General features: G+C 47.2%; 1 protein-coding gene across 1 annotated transcript in view; it reads left to right on the top strand.

The window, feature by feature from the left end:
* LOC138296341 (avidin-like) overlaps positions 1 to 19,313 on the top strand; it is a 49,547-nt gene extending 30,234 nt beyond the window's left edge. The window contains exon 4 of the mRNA XM_069235391.1: positions 18,946 to 19,313. Coding sequence (XP_069091492.1) covers positions 18,946 to 18,979 — 34 coding nt within the window. The 3' untranslated portion in view covers positions 18,980 to 19,313. The remainder of the gene's footprint in view (positions 1 to 18,945) is intronic.
* Positions 19,314 to 19,776: the final 463 nt, after the last annotated feature.

Below are 19,776 nucleotides of genomic sequence, written 5' to 3'. Positions count from 1 at the left end.
CCACTGCTTTTGAGGGACATCCTGTACAGCACAGGCCTTCTCAAGTGCAGCAAACCACTTGTTAATGTCATCCCCCTCCTTATAAGGGGGAACTATCTTGTGCAGATTCCTGGAATCATGCTCTTTTGCAGGATGACTATGGGGAATACTGCTGCTGCCACCATGGGTATCTAAACCCATCTTCTGTCTTTAACTCTCTATTTCTAAAGACTGTCTATCCAAATCCAGCTGTTGCTTCTTGAGCTTCAGTCTGGTTTGCTCCACTCTCAATCTATTGAGCTCCCTTTCTAACAATCTGTCATCAGGGTGGGTGGGAGGGACATTTCTAGATACAGAGGTATGATGGGAATGAACAGAAGGAGACCTGTCCCTTACAAAGGGCACCCTAACAGCTTGGCTACCAGCATAATGTGAGAGCACATCATCAGTATGATGTGATTCAACCTCTGTACCAACTCTGCTAGACTGTCTAGTAATGGGCAGGCTGAGAAGTTTCTTTCCTGAACCTTTTCCTGGGGGAGTCCCTGGATCAGATTGAGAACCATTAGCTACTTTTTCTACAGATTGGGCACTTATGGCCTTATCCTGTACTCTAAGCATATTAATTAACAGTTCTAAGGAAGGATTCTTCCCTACACTCAAACCTCTCTCTATGCAGAGACTCCTTGCTCCTTTCCAGCTAAGGTGATCATATGCAAGTTTGGACAGTTCAACTTTTTTTCCTGTGCCAGACATTTTTTAGAGAGAGTTAAAGTGATAGCCAAAGAGAAAAAAGTTTTCAGAACTTTTTGGAAAGACAGAAAAAACTTTTTAAACTTTTAAGAACTTTTTGAAAGTTTAGAAGTACTTTTCAGCACTTAGAAAAGAGTGAAAAGAGGAAATGCAAAACTTTTTGGCTATGTGTATATACACTGACCTTGTTTTGTATATTTTTCTCTTATGAAAAGTACAATGACAAGAGTGGTAAGTAGTCTCAAAGCACTTATCCCACTGCTGCACAACCAACATAGGAGGCTGGACTGGCTTGTAGTGAGTACCAAGGGGTACTTGCACCTTGCACCAGGCCCAGTTATCCCTTATTAGTGTATAGGGTGTCTAGCAGCTTAGGCTGATAGATAATGGTAGCTTAGCAGAGCAGCTTAGGCTGAACTAGGAGACGTGTGAAGCTACTACAGTACCACTTAGTGTCATATGCACAATATCATAAGAAAACACAATACACAGTTATACTAAAAATAAAGGTACTTTATTTTTATGACAATATGCCAAAGTATCTTAGAGTGTACCCTCAGTGAGAGGATAGGAAATATACACAAGATATATATACACAATAGCAAAAATATGCAGTATAGTCTTAGAAAACAGTGCAAACAATGTATAGTTACAATAGGATGCAATGGGGAAACATAGGGATAGGGGCAACACAAACCATATACTCCAAAAGTGGAATGCGAACCACGAATGGACCCCAAACCTATGTGACCTTGTAGAGGGTCGCTGGGACTATTAGAAAATAGTGAGAGTTAGAAAAATAACCCTCCCCAAGACCCTGAAAAGTGAGTGCAAAGTGCACTAAAGTTCCCCTAAGGACAAAATAGTCGTGTTAGAGGGAAAATGCAAGGAAAACACAAATCAGCAATGCAACAACGATGGATTCCTGACTGAGGGTACCTGTGGAACAAGGGGACCAAGTCCAAAAGTCACAAGCAGCTCGGAGATGGGCAGATGCCCAAGAAATGCCAGCGGTTGGTGCAAAGAAGCTCTTACTAGGCTGAAGAACTGTGAATACTGCAGGAACGACAAGGGCTAGAGACTTCCCCTTTGGAGGATGGATCCCCCACGCCTTGCAGAGTCGTGCAGAAGTATTTTCCCGCCGGATGGACGCCAACAAGCCTTGCTACATGCAAATCATGCGTTTGGCGTTTTTGGACGCTGCTGGAGCCCAGGAGGGACCAGGAGGTCGCAAATTGGACCTGAAGAGAGAGGGGACGTCGAGCAAGACAAAGAGCCCTCACTGAAGCAGGTAGCTCCCGGAGAAGTGCCAGAAACAGGCACTACGAGGATGCGTGAAACGGTGCTCGCCGAAGTTGCACAAAGGAGTCCCACGTCGCCGGAGACCAACTTAGAAAGTCGTGCAATGCAGGTTAGAGTGCCGTGGACCCAGGCTTGGCTGTGCACGAAGGATTTCCGCCGGAAGTGCACAGGGGCCGGAGTAGCTTGCAAAGTCGCGGTTCCCAGCAATGCAGCCCAGCGAGGTGAGGCAAGGACTTACCTCCACCAAACTTGGGCTGAAGAGTCACTGGACTGTGGGGGTCACTTGGACAGCGTCGCTGGATTCGAGGGACCTCGCTCGTCGTGCTGAGAGGAGACCCAAGGGACCGGTAATGCAGCTTTTTGGTGCCTGCGGTTGCAGGGGGAAGATTCCGTCGACCCACGGGAGATTTCTTCGGAGCTTCTGGTGCAGAGAGGAGGCAGACTACCCCCACAGCATGCACAAGCAGGAAAACAGTCGAGAAGGCGGCAGGATCAGCGTTACAGAGTTGCAGTAGTCGTCTTTGCTACTATGTTGCAGGGTTGCAGGCTTCCAGCGCGGTCAGCGGTCGATTCCTTATCAGAAGGTGAAGAGGGAGATGCAGAGGAACTCGGCTGAGCTCATGCATTCGTTATCTGAAGTTTCCCCAGAGACAGAGACCCTAAATAGCCAGAAAAGAGGGTTTGGCTACCTAGGAGAGAGGAGAGGAAAGGCTACTAACACCTGAAGGAGCCTATCAGCAGGAGTCTCTGACGTCACCTGGTGGCACTGGCCACTCAGAGCAGTCCAGTGTGCCAGCAGCACCTCTGTTTCCAAGATGGCAGAGGTCTGGAGCACACTGGAGGAGCTCTGGACACCTCCCAGGGGAGGTGCAGGTCAGGGGAGTGGTCACTCCCCTTTCCTTTGTCCAGTTTCGCGCCAGAGCAGGGGCTAAGGGGTCCCTGAACCGGTGTAGACTGGCTTATGCAGAATTGGGCACATCTGTGCCCAACAAAGCATTTCCAGAGGCTGGGGGAGGCTACTCCTCCCCTGCCTTCACACCATTTTCCAAAGGGAGAGGGTGTCACACCCTCTCTCAGAGGAAGTTCTTTGTTCTGCCATCCTGGGCCAGGCCTGGCTGGACCCCAGGAGGGCAGCTGCCTGTCTGAAGGGTTGGCAGCAGCATCAGCTGCAGTGAACCACAGGAAGGGCAGTCTGGCAGTACCAGGGTCTGTGCTACAGACCACTGGGATCATGGAATTGTACCAACAATGCCAGGATGGCATAGAGGGGGCAATTCCATGATCATAGACATGTTACATGGCCATATTCGGAGTTACCATGGTGAAGCTACATATAGGTAGTGACCTATATGTAGTGCACGCGTGTAATGGTGTCCCCGCACTCACAAAGTTCAGTGAATTGTCTCTGAACAATGTGGGGGCACCTTGGCTAGTGCCAGGGTGCCCTCACACTAAGTAACTTTGCACCTAACCTTTACCAGGTAAAGGTTAGACATATAGGTGACTTATAAGTTACTTAAGTGCAGTGTAAAATGGCTGTGAAATAACGTGGACGTTATTTCACTCAGGCTGCAGTGGCAGGCCTGTGTAAGAATTGTCAGAGCTCCCTATGGGTGGCAAAAGAAATGCTGCAGCCCATAGGGATCTCCTGGAACCCCAATACCCTGGGTACCTCAGTACCATATACTAGGGAATTATAAGGGTGTTCCAGTAAGCCAATGTAAATTGGTAAAATTGGTCACTAGCCTGTTAGTGACAATTTGAAAGTAATGAGAGAGCATAACCACTGAGGTTCTGGTTAGCAGAGCCTCAGTGAGACAGTTAGGCACCACACAGGGAACATATACATGCACACCTATGAGCACTGGGGCCCTGTGTGACAGGGTCCCAGTGACACATACATATAGGCCACAAACCTATGAGCACTGGGGTCCTGACCAGCAGGATCCCAGTGACACATAACAACCATACTGAAAACATGGTGTTTTCACTATGAGCACTGAGGCCTGGCTATCAGGATCCCAGTGAGACAGTGAAAACAGTGACAAACACCCTGACATACACTCACAAACAGGCCAAAAGTGGGGGTAACAAGGCTAGAAAGAGGCTACCTTCTCACACCATTGTTACGTCTGGGTACTTGTAGAACAACCCACCAAAGGTCATTAGGACCGTGATTCGCTTCTAAGAAATGTATGCTCAGTTTTGTAGTGATTCTCGAGCATCTAATGTTGCTACGGTGTTCGTTAATACGCGCCAGTGTGACTATGGTCATAGAGAAACTGTTCCACCCTGAACAACACCTACTTGGTCACCAGTACCAAGCAACCGATGCCCACAACAACACACTTAGCCACCCCATGGCTGTTGTAAATCTCAACTGGGGGGGTTACTGGTCCAAAGAAAGTTGTGGTAGCCACAGATTTACCTGTAGACTGTCTACTAGGAAATGATTTGGAGACATCAGCTTGGTCAGATGTGGAGTTGGAGGCCCATGCAGCAATGCTGGCCATCCCAGGGCATATTTTTGCTTTAACCAGGGCTCAGGCCAAAAAGCAAAAAGGACAGGGAAGCTTGGATCCTGGAACAATGGACCAAGTGCTCCATAAAGCTAGGGCTAGTAGAAGCAAACCACTTCCTACTATCCCTCCCTCTACAGTGGATTCAACTTCAGAGGAAGAAGAATTCCCTCCCTGAGCAGAACCTACACCAGAGGAGCTTGAAGCAGACACTGCTGAGCTTTTGGGTGAAGGGGGGCCTGCCAGAGAGGAGCTGAGTGTGGCACAGCAAACCTGTCCCACATTAGAGGGTCTAAGACAGCAAGCTGTCAAACAGGCTAATGGGGATGTCAGTGACTCTCACAGAGTTTACTGGGAGGACAACCTCTTGTACACTGAGGCAAGGGATCCTAAACCTGGAGCTGCCAGGAGATTGGTGATTCCTCAGGAGTACAGAAAGTTCCTCCTAACTCTGGCACACGACATTCCCCTAGCTGGGCATCTAGGACAAATGAAAACTTGGGACAGACTTGTTCCCTTGTTTCATTGGCCTAGGATGTCTGAGGACACAAAGGAATTTTGTAAGTCCTGTGAAACCTGTCAAGCCAGTGGCAAGACAGGTGGCACTCCAAAGGCACCCCTTATTCCACTGCCTGTGGTTGGGGTTCCCTTTGAAAGGGCAGGGGTTGACATAGTTGGCCCCCTTGACCCTCCTACTGCTTCAGGCAATAGATTCATCTTGGTGGTAGTGGGCCATGCCACAAGATATCCTGAAGCTATTCCTTTAAGGACCACTACAGCTCCTGCAGTGGCAAAGGCCCTCCTGGGAATAATTTCCAGGGTGGGCTTCCCAAAGGAAGTAGTATCAGACAGTGTGAGAAAGTAGCCTCTTTCTAGCCTTGTTACCCCCACTTTTGGCCTGTTTGTGAGTGTATGTCAGGGTGTTTTCACTGTCTCACTAGGATCCTGCTAGCCAGGGCCCAGTGCTCATAGTGAAGACCCTATGTTTTCAGTATGTTTGTTATGTGTCACTTGGACCCTGCTAGTCAGGACCCCAGTGCTCATAGGTTGTGGCCTATATGTATGTGTTCCCTGTGTGGTGCCTAACTGTCTCACTGAGGCTCTGCTAACCGGAACCTCAGCGGTTATGCTCTCTCATTTCTTTCCAAATTGTCACTAACAGGCTAGTGACCATTTTTACCAATTTACATTGGCTTACTGGAACACCCTTATAATTCCCTAGTATATGGTACTGAGGTACCCAGGGTATTGGGGTTCCAGGAGATCCCTATGGGCTGCAGCATTTCTTTTGCCACCCATAGGGAGCTCTGACAATTCTTACACAGGCCTGCCACTGCAGCCTGAGTGAAATAACGTCCACGTTATTTCACAGCCATTTTACACTGCACTTAAGTAACTTATAAGTCACCTATATGTCTAACCTTTACCTGGTAAAGGTTAGGTGGAAAGTTACTTAGTGTGAGGGCACCCTGTCACTAGCCAAGGTGCCCCCACATTGTTCAGGGCGAATTCCCCGGACTTTGTGAGTGCGGGGACACCATTACACGCGTGCACTACATATAGGTCAATACCTATATGTAGCTTCACAATGGTAACTCCGAATATGGCCATGTAACATGTCTAAGATCATGGAATTGCCCCCTCTATGCCATCCTGGCATTGTTGGCACAATCCCATGATCCCAGTGGTCTGTAGCACAGACCCTGGCACTGCCAAACTGCCTTTCCTGGGGTTTCACTGCAGCTGCTGCTGCTGCCAACCCCTCAGACAGGTTTCTGCCCCCCTGGGGTCAAGCCAGGCTTGTCCCAGGATGGCAGAACAAAGGACTTCCTCTGAGAGAGGGTGTTACACCCTCTCCCTTTAGAAAATGGTGTGAAGGCAGGGGAGGAGTAGCCTCCCCCAGCCTCTGGAAATGCTTTCATGGGCACAGATGTGCCCAATTCTATATAAGCCAGTCTACACTGGTTCAGGGGACCCCTTAGCCCTGCTCTGGCGCGAAACTGGACAAAGGAAAGGGGAGTGACCACTCCCCTGACCTGCACCTCCCCTGGGAGGTGTCCAGAGCTCCTCCAGTGTGCTCCAGACCTCTGCCATCTTGGAAACAGAGGTGCTGCCAGCACACTGGACTGCTCTGAGTGGCCAGTGCCACCAGGTGAAGTCAGAGACTCCTTCTGATAGGCTCCTCCAGGTGTTGCTAGCCTATCCTCTCTCCTAAGTAGCCAAACCTCTTTTCTGGCTATTTAGGGTCTCTGTCTCTGGGGAAACTTCAGATAACGAATGCAAGAGCTCATCAGAGTTCCTCTGCATCTCTCTCTTCACCTTCTGCCAAGGAATCGACTGCTGACCGCGCTGGAAGCCTGCAAAACTGCAACAAAGTAGCTAAGACGACTACTGCAACTCTGTAACGCTGATCCTGCCGCCTTCTCGACTGTTTTCCTGGTGGTGCATGCTGTGGGGGTAGTCTGCCTCCTCTCTGCACTAGAAGCTCCGAAGAAATCTCCCGTGGGTCGACGGAATCTTCCCCCTGCTACCGCAGGCACCAAAAAGCTGCATTACCGGTCCCTTGGGTCTCCTCTCAGCACGACGAGCGAGGTCCCTTGAATCCAGCAACTCTGTCCAAGTGACTCCCACAGTCCAGTGACTCTTCAGTCCAAGTTTGGTGGAGGTAAGTCCTTGCCTCCCCACGCCAGACTGCATTGTTGGAAACTGCATCTTTTGCAACTACTCTGGCTCCTGTGCACTTCCGGTGGAAATCCTTTGTGCACAGCCAAGCCTGGGTCCACGGCACTCTAACCTGCATTGCACGACTTTCTAAGTTGGTCTCCGGCAACGTGGGACTCCTTTGTGTAACTTCGGGTGAGCACCATTTCACGCATCCTCGTAGTGCCTGTTTCTGGCACTTCTCTGGGTGCTACCTGCTGCTGAGAGGGTTCTTTGTCTTGCTCGATGTCCCCTCTCTCTCCTGACGCAATATGCGACATCCTGGTCCTTCCTGGGCCACAGCAGCATCCAAAAATGCTTACCACATGATTTGCAGCTAGCAAGGCTTGTTGGCGGTCTTTCGGCGGGAAACACTTTTGCACGACTCTCGACGGCAAGAGGGATCCGTCTTCCAAAGGGGAAGTCTCTAGCCCTATGCGTTCCTGCAGAAACCGCAGATTCCTCTGTCCAGTAGAAGCTTCTTTGCACCCACAGCTGGCATTTCCTGGGCATCTGCCCATCTCCGACTTGCTTGTGACTTTTGGACTTGGTCCCCTTGTTCCACAGGTACCCTAGATTGGAAATACATCGTTGTTGCATTGCTGGTTTGTGTCTTTCCTGCATTATTCCCCTATCACGACTTCTTTGTCCTTTGGGGAACTTCAGTGCACTTTGCACTCACTTTTCAGGGTCTTGGGGAGGGCTATTTTTCTAACTCTCACTATTTTCTAATAGTCCCAGCGACCCTCTACAAGGTCACATAGGTTTGGGGTCCATTCGTGGTTCGCATTCCACTTTTGGAGTATATGGTTTGTGTTGCCCCTATCCCTATGTGTCCCCATTGCATCCTATTGTAACTATACATTGTTTGCACTGTTTTCTAAGACTATACTGCATATTTTTGGTATTGTGTACATATAACTTGTGTATATTTGCTATCCTCATACTGAGGGTACACTCTGAGATACTTTCGCATATTGTCATAAAAATAAAGTACCTTTATTTTTAGTATAACTGTGTATTGTGTTTTCTTATGATATTGTGCAAATGACACTAGTGGTACTGTAGGAGCTTCACTCGTCTCCTAGTTCAGCCTAAGCTGCTCTGCTAAGCTACCATTATCTATCAGCCTATGCTGCTAAACACCCTCTACACTAATAAGGGATAACTGGGCCTGGTGCAAGGTGCAAGTACCCCTTGGTACTCACTACAAGCCAGTCCAGCCTCCTACATTGGTTGTGCAGCGGTGGGATAAGTGTTTTGAGACTACTTACCACTCTTGTCATTGTACTTTTCATAAGAGAAAAATATACAAAACAAGTTCAGTGTGTGTACACATAACTAAAAAGTTTTACATTTCCTCTTTTCACTCTTTTCAAAGTGCTGATAAGTACTTCTAAACTTTCTAAAAAGTTCTAAAAAGTTTTAAAAGTTTTTTTCTGTCTTTCTAAAAGTTCTGAAAACTTTTTTCTCTTTTTCTATCACTTTAACTCTCTCTAAAAATGTCTGGCACAGGCCAAAATGTTGACCTGTCCAAGATTGCATATGATCACCTTAGCTGGAAAGGAGCAAGGAGTCTCTGCATAGAGAGAGGTTTGAGTGTAGGGAAGAATCCTTCCTTGGAATTATTACTTAATATGCTTAGAGAACAAGATAAGGCTAAAAGTGCCCCATCTGTTGAAAAAGTAGCTAATGGTTCCCAATCTGATCCAGGGACTCCCCCAGGAAAAGATTCAGGAAAGAAACTTCTTAGCCTGCACATCACTAGACAGTCTAGCATAGTTGGTACTGAGGTTGAGTCACACCATACAGATAGTGTTGTCTCACATCATGGCAAGAGCATTCATTCTCACCACAGTAGAAGTGATGTTTCTGTTAGCCAAGCTGCTAGGGTTCACTCTGTAAGTAACAGGTCTCCTTCTGTTCATTCCCATCACACCTCTGTGTCTAGGAATGTCCCTCCCACCAACCCTGATGACAGATTGTTAGAAAGGGAACTCAATAAGTTGAGGGTGGAACAAACCAGACTGAAGCTCAAGAAGCAACAGCTGGATTTGGATAGACAGTCTTTAGAAGTAGAGAAGGAAAGACAGAAACTAGGTTTAGAAACCCATGGTGGCAGCAGCAGTATTCCCAATAGTCATCCTGCAAAAGAGCATGATTCTAGGAAACTGCACAAGATAGTTCCCCCTTATAAGGAGGGGGATGACATTAACAAGTGGTTTGCTGCACTTGAGAGGGCCTGTGTTGTACAGGATGTCCCTCAAAGGCAGTGGGCTGCTATCCTATGGCTATCATTTAGTGGAAAGGGTAGGGATAGGCTCCTTACTGTGAAAGAAAGTGATGCCAATAATTTTACAGTTCTTAAGAATGCACTCCTGGATGGTTATGGCTTAACCACTGAACAGTACAGGATGAAGTTGAGAGAGACCAAAAAGGAGTCTTCACAAGACTGGGTTGATTTTGTTGACCATTCAGTGAAGGCCTTGGAGGGGTGGTTACATGGCAGTAAAGTTACTGATTTTGAAAGCCTGTATAACTTGATCCTGAGAGAGCATATTCCTAATAATTGTGTGTCTGATTTGTTGCACCAGTACTTGGTGGACTCTGATCTGACCTCTCCCCAAGAATTGGGAAAGAAGGCAGACAAATGGGTCAGAACAAGGGTGAACAGAAAAGTTCATACAGGGGGTGACAAAGATGGCAAAAAGAAGGATGGTAAGTCTTCTGACAAGGGTGGGGACAAATCTAAAAATGAGTCTTCATCAGGCCCACAAAAACACTCTGGTGGGGGTGGTGGGCCCAAATCCTCTTTTAATCAAAACAAAGAAAATAAATCATGGTGCTATTTATGTAAAGTAAAAGGCCATTGGACAACAGTTCCCAGTTGTCCAAAGAAAAGCACCAAGCCTCCTACCACTACAACCCCTACTGCTACACCTAGTGTCCCTACTAATAGCAGTGGTGGTGGGAGCAAACCTACTAATAGCCAATCCAAGGGAGTAGCTGGGCTCACTTTTGGTAACTTAGTTGGGGTTGGTCTTGTTAGGGAGACCACAGAGGCTGTGTTAGTCTCTGAGGGGGCTATTGATTTAGCCACCTTAGTTGCTTGTCCCCTTAATATGGATAAGTACAAGCAGCTACCCCTAATAAATGGTGTTGAGGTTCAGGCCTACAGGGACACTGGTGCCAGTGTCACAATGGTGATTGATAAACTGGTCCACCCTGAACAACACCTACTTGGTCACCAGTACCAAGTAACCGATGCTCACAACAACACACTTAGCCACCCCATGGCTGTTGTAAATCTCAACTGGGGGGGGGTTACTGGTCCAAAGAAAGTTGTGGTAGCCACAGATTTACCTGTAGACTGTCTACTAGGAAATGATTTGGAGACATCAGCTTGGTCAGATGTGGAGTTGGAGGCCCATGCAGCAATGCTGGGCATCCCAGGGCATATTTTTGCTTTAACCAGGGCTCAGGCCAAAAAGCAAAAAGGACAGGGAAGCTTGGATCCTGGAACAATGGACCAAGTGCTCCCTAAAGCTAGGGCTAGTAGAAGTAAAGCACTACCTGTTATCCCTCCCTCTACAGTGGATTCAACTTCAGAGGAAGAAGAATTCCCACCCTGTGTAAAACCTTCACCAGAGGTGCTGGAAGCAGACACTGCTGAGCTTTTGGGTGAAGGGGGGCCTGCCAGGGAGGAGCTGAGTGTGGCACAGCAAACCTGTCCCTCATTAGAGGGTCTAAGAGAGCAAGCTGTCAAACAGGCTAATGGGGATGTCAGTGACTCTCACAGAGTTTACTGGGAGGACAACCTCTTGTACACTGAGGCAAGGGATCCTAAACCTGGAGCTGCCAGGAGATTAGTGATTCCTCCGGAGTACAGAAAGTTCCTCCTAACTCTAGCCCACGACATTCCCCTAGCTGGGCATCTCGGACAAATTAAAACTTGGGACAGGCTTGTTCCCCTGTTTCATTGGCCTAGAATGTCTGAGGACACAAAGGAATTTTGTAAGTCCTGTGAAACCTGTCAAGCCAGTGGCAAGACAGGTGGCACCCCTTATTCCACTGCCTGTGGTTGGGGTTCCCTTTGAAAGGGTAGGGGTTGACATAGTTGGCCCCCTTGACCCTCCTACTGCTTCAGGCAATAGGTTTATCTTAGTGGTAGTGGACCATGCCACAATATATCCTGAAGCAATTCCTTTAAGGACCACTACAGCACCTGCAGTGGCAAAGGCCCTCCTGGGAATATACTAGGGAATTATAAGGGTGTTCCAGTAAGCCAATGTAAATTGGTAAAATTGGTCACTAGCCTGTTAGTGACAATTTGAAAGAAATGAGAGAGCATAACCACTGAGGTTCTGATTAGCAGAGCCTCAGTGAGACAGTTAGTCACTACACAGGTAACACATCCAGGCACACTTATGAGCACTGGGGCCCTGGAGAACAGGGTCCCAGTGACACATACAACTAAAACAACATATATACAGTGAAAAATGGGGGTAAACTGCCAGGCAAGATGGTACTTTCCTACATACTGGAACACCCTTATAATTCCCTAGTATATGGTACTGAGGTACCCAGGGTATTGGGGTTCCAGGAGATCCCTATGGGCTGCAGCATTTCTTTTGCCACTCATAGGGATCTCTGACAATTCTTACACAGGCCTGCCACTGCAGCCTGAGTGAAATAACGTCCACGTTATTTCACAGCCATTTTACACTGCACTTAAGTAACTTATAAGTCACCTATATGTCTAACCTTTACCTGGTAAAGGTTAGGTGCAAAGTTACTTAGTGTGAGGGCACCCTGGCACTAGCCAAGGTGCCCCCACATTGTTCAGGGCCAATTCCCCGGACTTTGTGAGTGCGGGGACACCATTACACGCGTGCACTACATATAGGTCAATACCTATATGTAGCTTCACAATGGTAACTCCGAATATGGCCATGTAACATGTCTAAGATCATGGAATTGCCTCCTCTATGCAATCCTGGCATAGTTGGCACAATCCCATGATCCCAGTGGTCTGTAGCACAGACCCTGGCACTGCCAAACTGCCTCTTCAGGGGTTTCACTGCAGCTGCAGCTGCTGCTGCTGCCAACCCCTCAGACAGGTTTCTGCCCCCCTTAGCCCTGCTCTGGCGCGAAACTGGACAAAGGAAAGGGGAGTGACCACTCCCCTGACCTGCACCTCCCCTGGCCTCCCAGACCTCTGCCATCTTGGAAACAGAGGTGCTGCCAGCACACTGGACTGCTCTGAGTGGCCAGTGCCACCAGGTGACGTCAGAGACTCCTTCTGATAGGCTCCTCCAGGTGTTGCTAGCCTATCCTCTCTCCTAAGTAGCCAAACCCTCTTTTCTGGTTATTTAGGGTCTCTGTCTCTGGGGAAACTTTAGATAACGAATGCAAGAGCTCATCAGAGTTCCTCTGCATCTCTCTCTTCACCTTCTGCCAAGGAATCGACTGCTGACCGCGCTGGAAGCCAGCAAAACTGCAACAAAGTAGCCAATTCCCTGAACTTTGTGAGTGCGGGGACACCATTACACGTGTGCACTACATATAGGTCACTATCTATATGTAGCTTCACAATGGTAACTCCGAATATGGCCATGTAACATGTCTATGATCATGGAATTGCCCCCTCTATGCCATCCTGGCATAGTTGGCACAATCCCATGATCCCAGTGGTCTGTAGCACAGACCCTGGTACTGCCAAACTGCCCTTCCTGGGGTTTCACTGCAGCTGCTGCTGCTGCCAACCCCTCAGACAGGCAGCTGCCCTCCTGGGGTCCAGCCAGGCCTGGCCCAGGATGGCAGAACAAAGAACTTCCTCTGAGAGAGGGTGTGACACCCTCTCCCTTTGGAAAATGGTGTGAAGGCAGGGGAGGAGTAGCCTCCCCCAGCCTCTGGAAATGCTTTGTTGGGCACAGAGGTGCCCAATTCTGCATAAGCCAGTCTACACCGGTTCAGGGGACCCCTTAGCCCTGCTCTGGCGCGAAACTGGACAAAGGAAAGGGGAGTGACCACTCCCCTGACCTGCACCTCCCCTGGGAGGTGTCCAGAGCTCCTCCAGTGTGCTCCAGACCTCTGCCATCTTGGAAACAGAGGTGCTGCTGGCACACTGGACTGCTCTGAGTGGCCAGTGCCACCAGGTGACGTCAGAGACTCCTGCTGATAGGCTCCTTCAGGTGTTAGTAGCCTGTCCTCTCTCCTAGGTAGCCAAACCCTCTTTTCTGGCTATTTAGGGTCTCTGTCTCTGGGGAAACTTTAGATAACGAATGCATGAGCTCAGCCGAGTTCCTCTGCATCTCTCTCTTCACCTTCTGATAAGGAATCGACCGCTGACCGCGCTGGAAGCCTGCAAACCTGCAATATAGTAGCAAAGACGACTACTGCAACTCTGTAACGCTGATCCTGCCGCCTTCTCAACTGTTTTCCTGGTGGTGCATGCTGTGGGGGTAGTCTGCCTCCTCTCTGCACTAGAAGCTCCGAAGAAATCTCCCGTGGGTCGACGGAATCTTCCCCCTGCTACCGCAGGCACCAAAAAAGCTGCATTACCAGTCCTTGGGTCAACTCTCAGCACGACGAGCGAGGTCCCTTGAATCCAGCAACTCTGTCCAAGTGACTCACACAGTCCAGTGACTCTTCAGTCCAAGTTTGGTGGAGGTATGTCTTTGCCTCCCCACGCCAGACTGCATTGTTGTAAACCGCGTCTTTTGCAACTACTCCGGCTCCTGTGCACTTCCGGCGGAAATCCTTTGTGCACAGCCAAGCCTGGGTCCACGGCACTCTAACCTGCATTGCATGACTTTCTAAGTTGGTCTCCGGCGACGTAGGACTCCTTTGTGTAACTTCGGGTGAGCACTGTTTCATGCATCCTCGTAGTGCCTGTTTCTGGCACTTCTTTGGGTGCTACCTGCTGCTGAGAGGGCTCCTTGTCTTGCTCTATGTCCCCTATCTCTCCTGATGCAATTTGCGACATCCTGGTCCTTCCTGGGCCACAGCAGCATCCAAAAACCCTTACCGCACGATTTGCAGCTAGCAAGGCTTGTTGGTGGTCTTTCGGCGGGAAAACACTTCTGCACAACTCTCCACGGCGTGGGTAATCCGTCCTCCAAAGGGAAAGTCTCTAGCCCTTGTCGTTCCTGCAGAATCCTCAGCTTCTTCTGTCCAGTAGAAGCTTCTTTGCACCCACAGCTGGCATTTCCTGGGCATCTGCCCATCTCCGACTTGCTTGTGACTTTTGGACTTGGTCCCCTTGTTCCACAGGTACCCTAGATTGGAAATCCATCGTTGTTGCATTGCTGGTTTGTGTCTTTCCTGCATTATTCCCCTATCACGACTTCTTTGTCCTTTGGCAAACTTCAGTGCACTTTGCACTCACTTTTCAGGGTCTTGGGGAGGGCTATTTTTCTAACTCTCACTATTTTCTAATAGTCCCAGCGACCCTCTACAAGGTCACATAGGTTTGGGGTCCATTCGTGGTTCGCATTCCACTTTTGGAGTATATGGTTTGTGTTGCCCCTATCCCTATGTGTCCCCATTGCATCCTATTGTAACTATACATTGTTTGCACTGTTTTCTAAGACTATACTGCATTTTTTTGGTATTGTGTACATATAACTTGTGTATATTTGCTATCCTCATACTGAGGGTACACTCTGAGATACTTTGGCAATTGTCATAAAAATAAAGTACCTTTATTTTTAGTATAACCGTGTATTGTGTTTTCTTATGATATTGTGCAAATGACACTAGTGGTACTGTAGGAGCTTCACTCGTCTCCTAGTTCAGCCTAAGCTGCTCTGCTAAGCTACCATTATCTATCAGCCTATGCTGCTAGACACCCTATACACTAATAAGGGATAACTGGGCCTGGTGCAAGGTGCAAGTACCCCTTGGTACTGACTACAAGCCAGTTCAGCCTCCTACAAATATGCACCGGGCACACCCAAAAAGTCCAAGAAGTCCAAACTTTTCTATGTTTGCAATTCAGTGCGTGAAACGAGTATATGGTGCATCAAAAGGATTTTATTCATCCGTTGGCAAGAGATTCAAATCAAGGCAACGGTAAGTTCAATGGCAACAACAGCCTAACAGCCGACACGTGGTTTGTCTAAAAGACTTTTTCAAGGCATCAATGAAAGGCATGAACCAATACTGTAAAGACTGTATCGAGGATCCTGTGTTCTGGACATCCCACCAAGTCCAATGTCTGTCATGTATGCAAAAAGCGTAAAATGCGCTCCAAATCAAGTGTTGTGCTACGACCTTAATAAGTCGTGCAGTCGTGTCTCTTCCACTATACGTGAGCAACAGCCGTTGTATTGGTTCATGCCTTTCATTGATCTTCAGTGCCATGCTTGTGTAGTGGTCTGCTAACTATAACTACCTAGTTTTAGGATGATTCATCAAGCAGGGGTTGGAAAAAAGGGATATATAGACTCAATTAAAAACCCAACGGTTGCAGGGACGTTATAGTTCGTTTCTGAATTTACTCACAAAAAGCCATAGAAATTCAGCAGTTATAGTTAGAGTTATTTCAAGTAACTATAACTGGTACCGTAAGGTAACTATAAATTGTGCCCCCACCATGCACAGTTTTTTGTTCAATAATTTGACTGTTACTGTTTCATTGCTTTTTTATTTTATTAAAGGTTTTCATGGGTGCTGTAATATCTGGGATAATTAGCAGTGCATGGCGCGATGCGAGTTTTAATTACCTTAAGGCGCAAGTGTGAGAAAGGGACTCTGTTGACATGGTAGCCCCACCCACTCTTTGCTTGGAAAATGATGCAGTTTCAAACTGTAAGTGCCCTGGGCCCCTGCTAAACAGGTTCCTAGGGCCAGATCTCTTTCACAAAAACTGTACTATGTTTGGCACTTCAGACACCCTTGAAAGTCCCTAGTAAATGGTACCTCGAATACCTGGGGCATGAGTACTGAAGAGGGCCCCTCAGAGTTACAGCACCAATTGTGTCACTCTGGGATGCCCCACACGAGCCTCATGCAGACTCCCATTGCAAGTGCATGACAAGGTGCATCTAAAATTGCAAACTCAACATGACACTCACCCAGAGTGCCATGCCCAATAACACTGCATGCAATATAGGTAGGTCACCACTCTGGCATGCCTTACAGCTCTAAGGCAGGGTGCACTATAATGCATGTCAGGGCATATGTGTGCATGAGAAAAAATGCCTCTACTATGGACATCGCTAAACCTTAAGATGTGGTAAGTGTACAGGGGAGCCATAGCAAATGCATGTGCTGGACACAGATCATTATGATTTCTTTAGCTACATGATGTCCTCTCTGAACCCTGGGCTGTTTGGTGTCAAACAACTCAGAATAATTAACCCACACTGATGCCAGTGTTGGATGTGAGCCCTCCCCACAGGAAGTGGTCACTTAGTGGGTGAAGCCACCCTAAAATAGGTGACCCAATGGCCACCACCAGTTACTCCCCCTAATGACCCTTAGATGTATTTAGTGGGTCTCCCTAGACCAACAGATCAGATTTGATGGACACAAGAAGACCAGGAGAAAAGAAGACACAAGACACAAGAACAAAAATCCTGCTGTACAAAGAAAAAGGCACCAAACCCTGACTCGACCAACGCCACTGAGGTGCTAACTGGAAAACTGAAGGACTCTACAAAATCCCAAAGCACATCAATCCTTCAGAAAATCACCAAATACCTCACTCATTGTGAAGGTATCACTCTTGTGCACCCTGAAGTCCAGTTCACTGACCAGCTGCTGACCAATGAAGCAGATCCAGCAGCTTGACCAAACTCATCACGATGGACCCAAACAACAAAACCTACCAGTGTCCCAAGTTTGGTGGCACTGCAACTTTCAGGGCCTGAGACATACCATTGCCCAGAGTACTGGACCCCCAGTGTTGGACACCAAGAAGGAAAGTCCACTCCTGACTCTCAAAAGCTCAGAAGCAAAGACCAGTTGAGAGGCTTCAGGACACACAAGAACCACCCCATAGAATAGCCCTGCTGACAATCAATTTACCCTCCAAGTGACCTGCACCTGGCTCCAAGGACCCCAAAATGCACAACTCCTGGCTGACCAATCTGCATTGTTCCCGGCCTCCCTGGCCCCTTCATTGGCAAACCAGCTGTGCTATAGAGGTTCCTAACCCCTATTGACCTCCACCTTCCAAGAGGATCCACCGGTCATACCTTTAAGTTCATCTGTGCATTGTGTTTCCAAGCGGCCCCCCTCTCTGTTTTGCACCAACTCCAAGACTTTCAGCCACTGCTCTAGCTTGAGCCGGGAACTGCCCGAACTTCTCCAGCTGGCCCACAGGAAATCTTGACAACCTTGACCTAAAAATAGGTGAAAGCATTGCCTGATTTTGTATGGATTTTTAAAAATGTTCCCATTTATTCCTATGGTGCGTAATTACGCACAAAAGCAGAACATTTTCTAAGCTTTGAAATTATGAAATAACACAAACATTCATATTTATAAATATATATCCACAAGGAAACATAGAGGGCCTTTAAATCAGCTTTGTTCTGCCATTGGTCTACCTGAGTGTCATTTACACCTTACTTCTATCCATGGCAGCATCCTGCAAGGGGTCTTGGTTCAGCCTACCTCAGTCATTGGCTCTCTTGCTGTGAATGACAGCGCTTGCTGATTACATGTGTACATCCACCTGAAAATGAGTGTGCTTCAGTGTCCAGGGTGGTTGGCTGTTTAGTTTTCAGTGTCCACCTTTTATAGTTCCCCTTTCATTTCTTTGCTTCTCCTCTTTTTATTTTAATATTTCTCAAGAGGATGCTACAACTTTCTAGGAAATGCTAACAAGTGACTTGCCTACCTCTCATTTCATGTGCAGTCACTCCATCCCACGTGGCTACTTCTTCTAAACCAGAAGAGCATTATGGAATGCTGCTGTTTAGTGCATCATTGTTTTACCATTCAAAGATAACCCACACATTGGTTATGAATGTGGCGCCATTCTTGAACTTTAAAACAACTATTTACAATCGCTTTGGAAGATGGACACACACTGCTATGTTTAGTTTTGTTATAAAAATGAATCCTTTTCATTTATCTTGCATATGTTGCAGAGTTAGTGTGTATTTTAATGTGGTTGTGTCAGAGCATGTATCAAAGGATCAATCAATGAATTGATGAATGGATGCATGTGTGAAATAAGAGGAGTGACATAGCGTGTGCCTGATGATTTACTGAGTGTCTACACCTATCAGTGACGCAAAATACACTTTTGTTCATAAGCCACAGGTTTTGGCATTGTCAGTGCTTGTTTAATGGCCTGTGGCAGGGGTCAATAGGCCACACTTGATAGAGGGAGGGACAAATCCTTGTAATACAAATAATTTATTTATTGATTGACATTAAGAGTAGAGATTTGTTTTCTGAATGAGATGAAAGGGAATGCAGGGACTCACACTCAGCAATGTCCGTCTTTATCTGGGAGAGTTTTTCGAGAAGATGAATACCTGAATGTGACCTTGGCTGAGTAATAGGTATAAGGTTCATTCATTGTTTGATCATTGAGAATACGGACTGAGTGGTTACAAGAGGAGGTAATTAGATTTTGAAAATGGTGGATTGAATTTTGCTCAAGATGATGAATATGTTAAGAGTGTCTTTGCTGAAATCCTAATGTGTATGTTTTATTTATGCCCTGCAGGGTTGGGACAAATGTTTTTACTCGAGTGCTCTGAGTGGATCCTTAAGGCTGCACCAAGGATGAGACACCAGAGATGGACTGACATCTGCTGAACTCTCTTCTGTTCTTATTCACATCAGCTTTGCATAGTTTCACTGAAATCAGCACCTATCAAGGAGGTATGGACCACAGACTCACAGAGAGTCACTACTGCCAATCACTACTTCAGGGCCTTGCTGAGGTTTACAACCTCCCTGAGTCAGCCCACCTAATATCCCATTCCACAAGCTTCTAGCAGGTTATGCAGAGGTCTAAAGGCATGTTTACTCTGTCATTAAGCTTTGTATCATATTCAAATATACTGAAATCAATAAAAAATGAATCCGGAATTGTTGCCTATGAGTATTTTCTTTCATGGTGCACAACTTTAGAAGTAAGTTTCTATAATCAGTGCAAGTCTGGGTGAAGCCGACATCATGGATGAAAAAAGAGCATGTTCAAAACTTCAGGGTCCACTGCTACTCAAGCGACAGAGTGTACTGCAGGAGTGAAATGAAACATAGAACGGAAAAGACCAGTTTGAGCTTTTATTCCTAAAGGTGGTTTCAGTGATAGGTCTGGACCTGGAAAACCCTAAAATGTTACTGCAGGTTTTAGATAGGTTGGCAGTGTATCTCACAGCCCTATGAATCCATCACTGGTGTAAAAGGCATAAATCCTAGAACACACCATGTAGGCCTGCAAATCAAAGAAAAGTTGGAGCCCAACAAGTCATCCTCACGTGTAGTGGGAGCAGAAGAAATAGAACTGGCACTGAGGGAGTTTGAACAAGTTTTCCTACTTTATCATTAT

Source organism: Pleurodeles waltl, chromosome 1_2 (genome assembly GCF_031143425.1).
Source record: "Pleurodeles waltl isolate 20211129_DDA chromosome 1_2, aPleWal1.hap1.20221129, whole genome shotgun sequence".
Taxonomy (NCBI): domain Eukaryota; kingdom Metazoa; phylum Chordata; class Amphibia; order Caudata; family Salamandridae; genus Pleurodeles; species Pleurodeles waltl.
The sequence above is the reverse complement of the archived record's forward strand: the minus strand, read 5'-3'. Positions and strand labels throughout refer to the sequence as shown.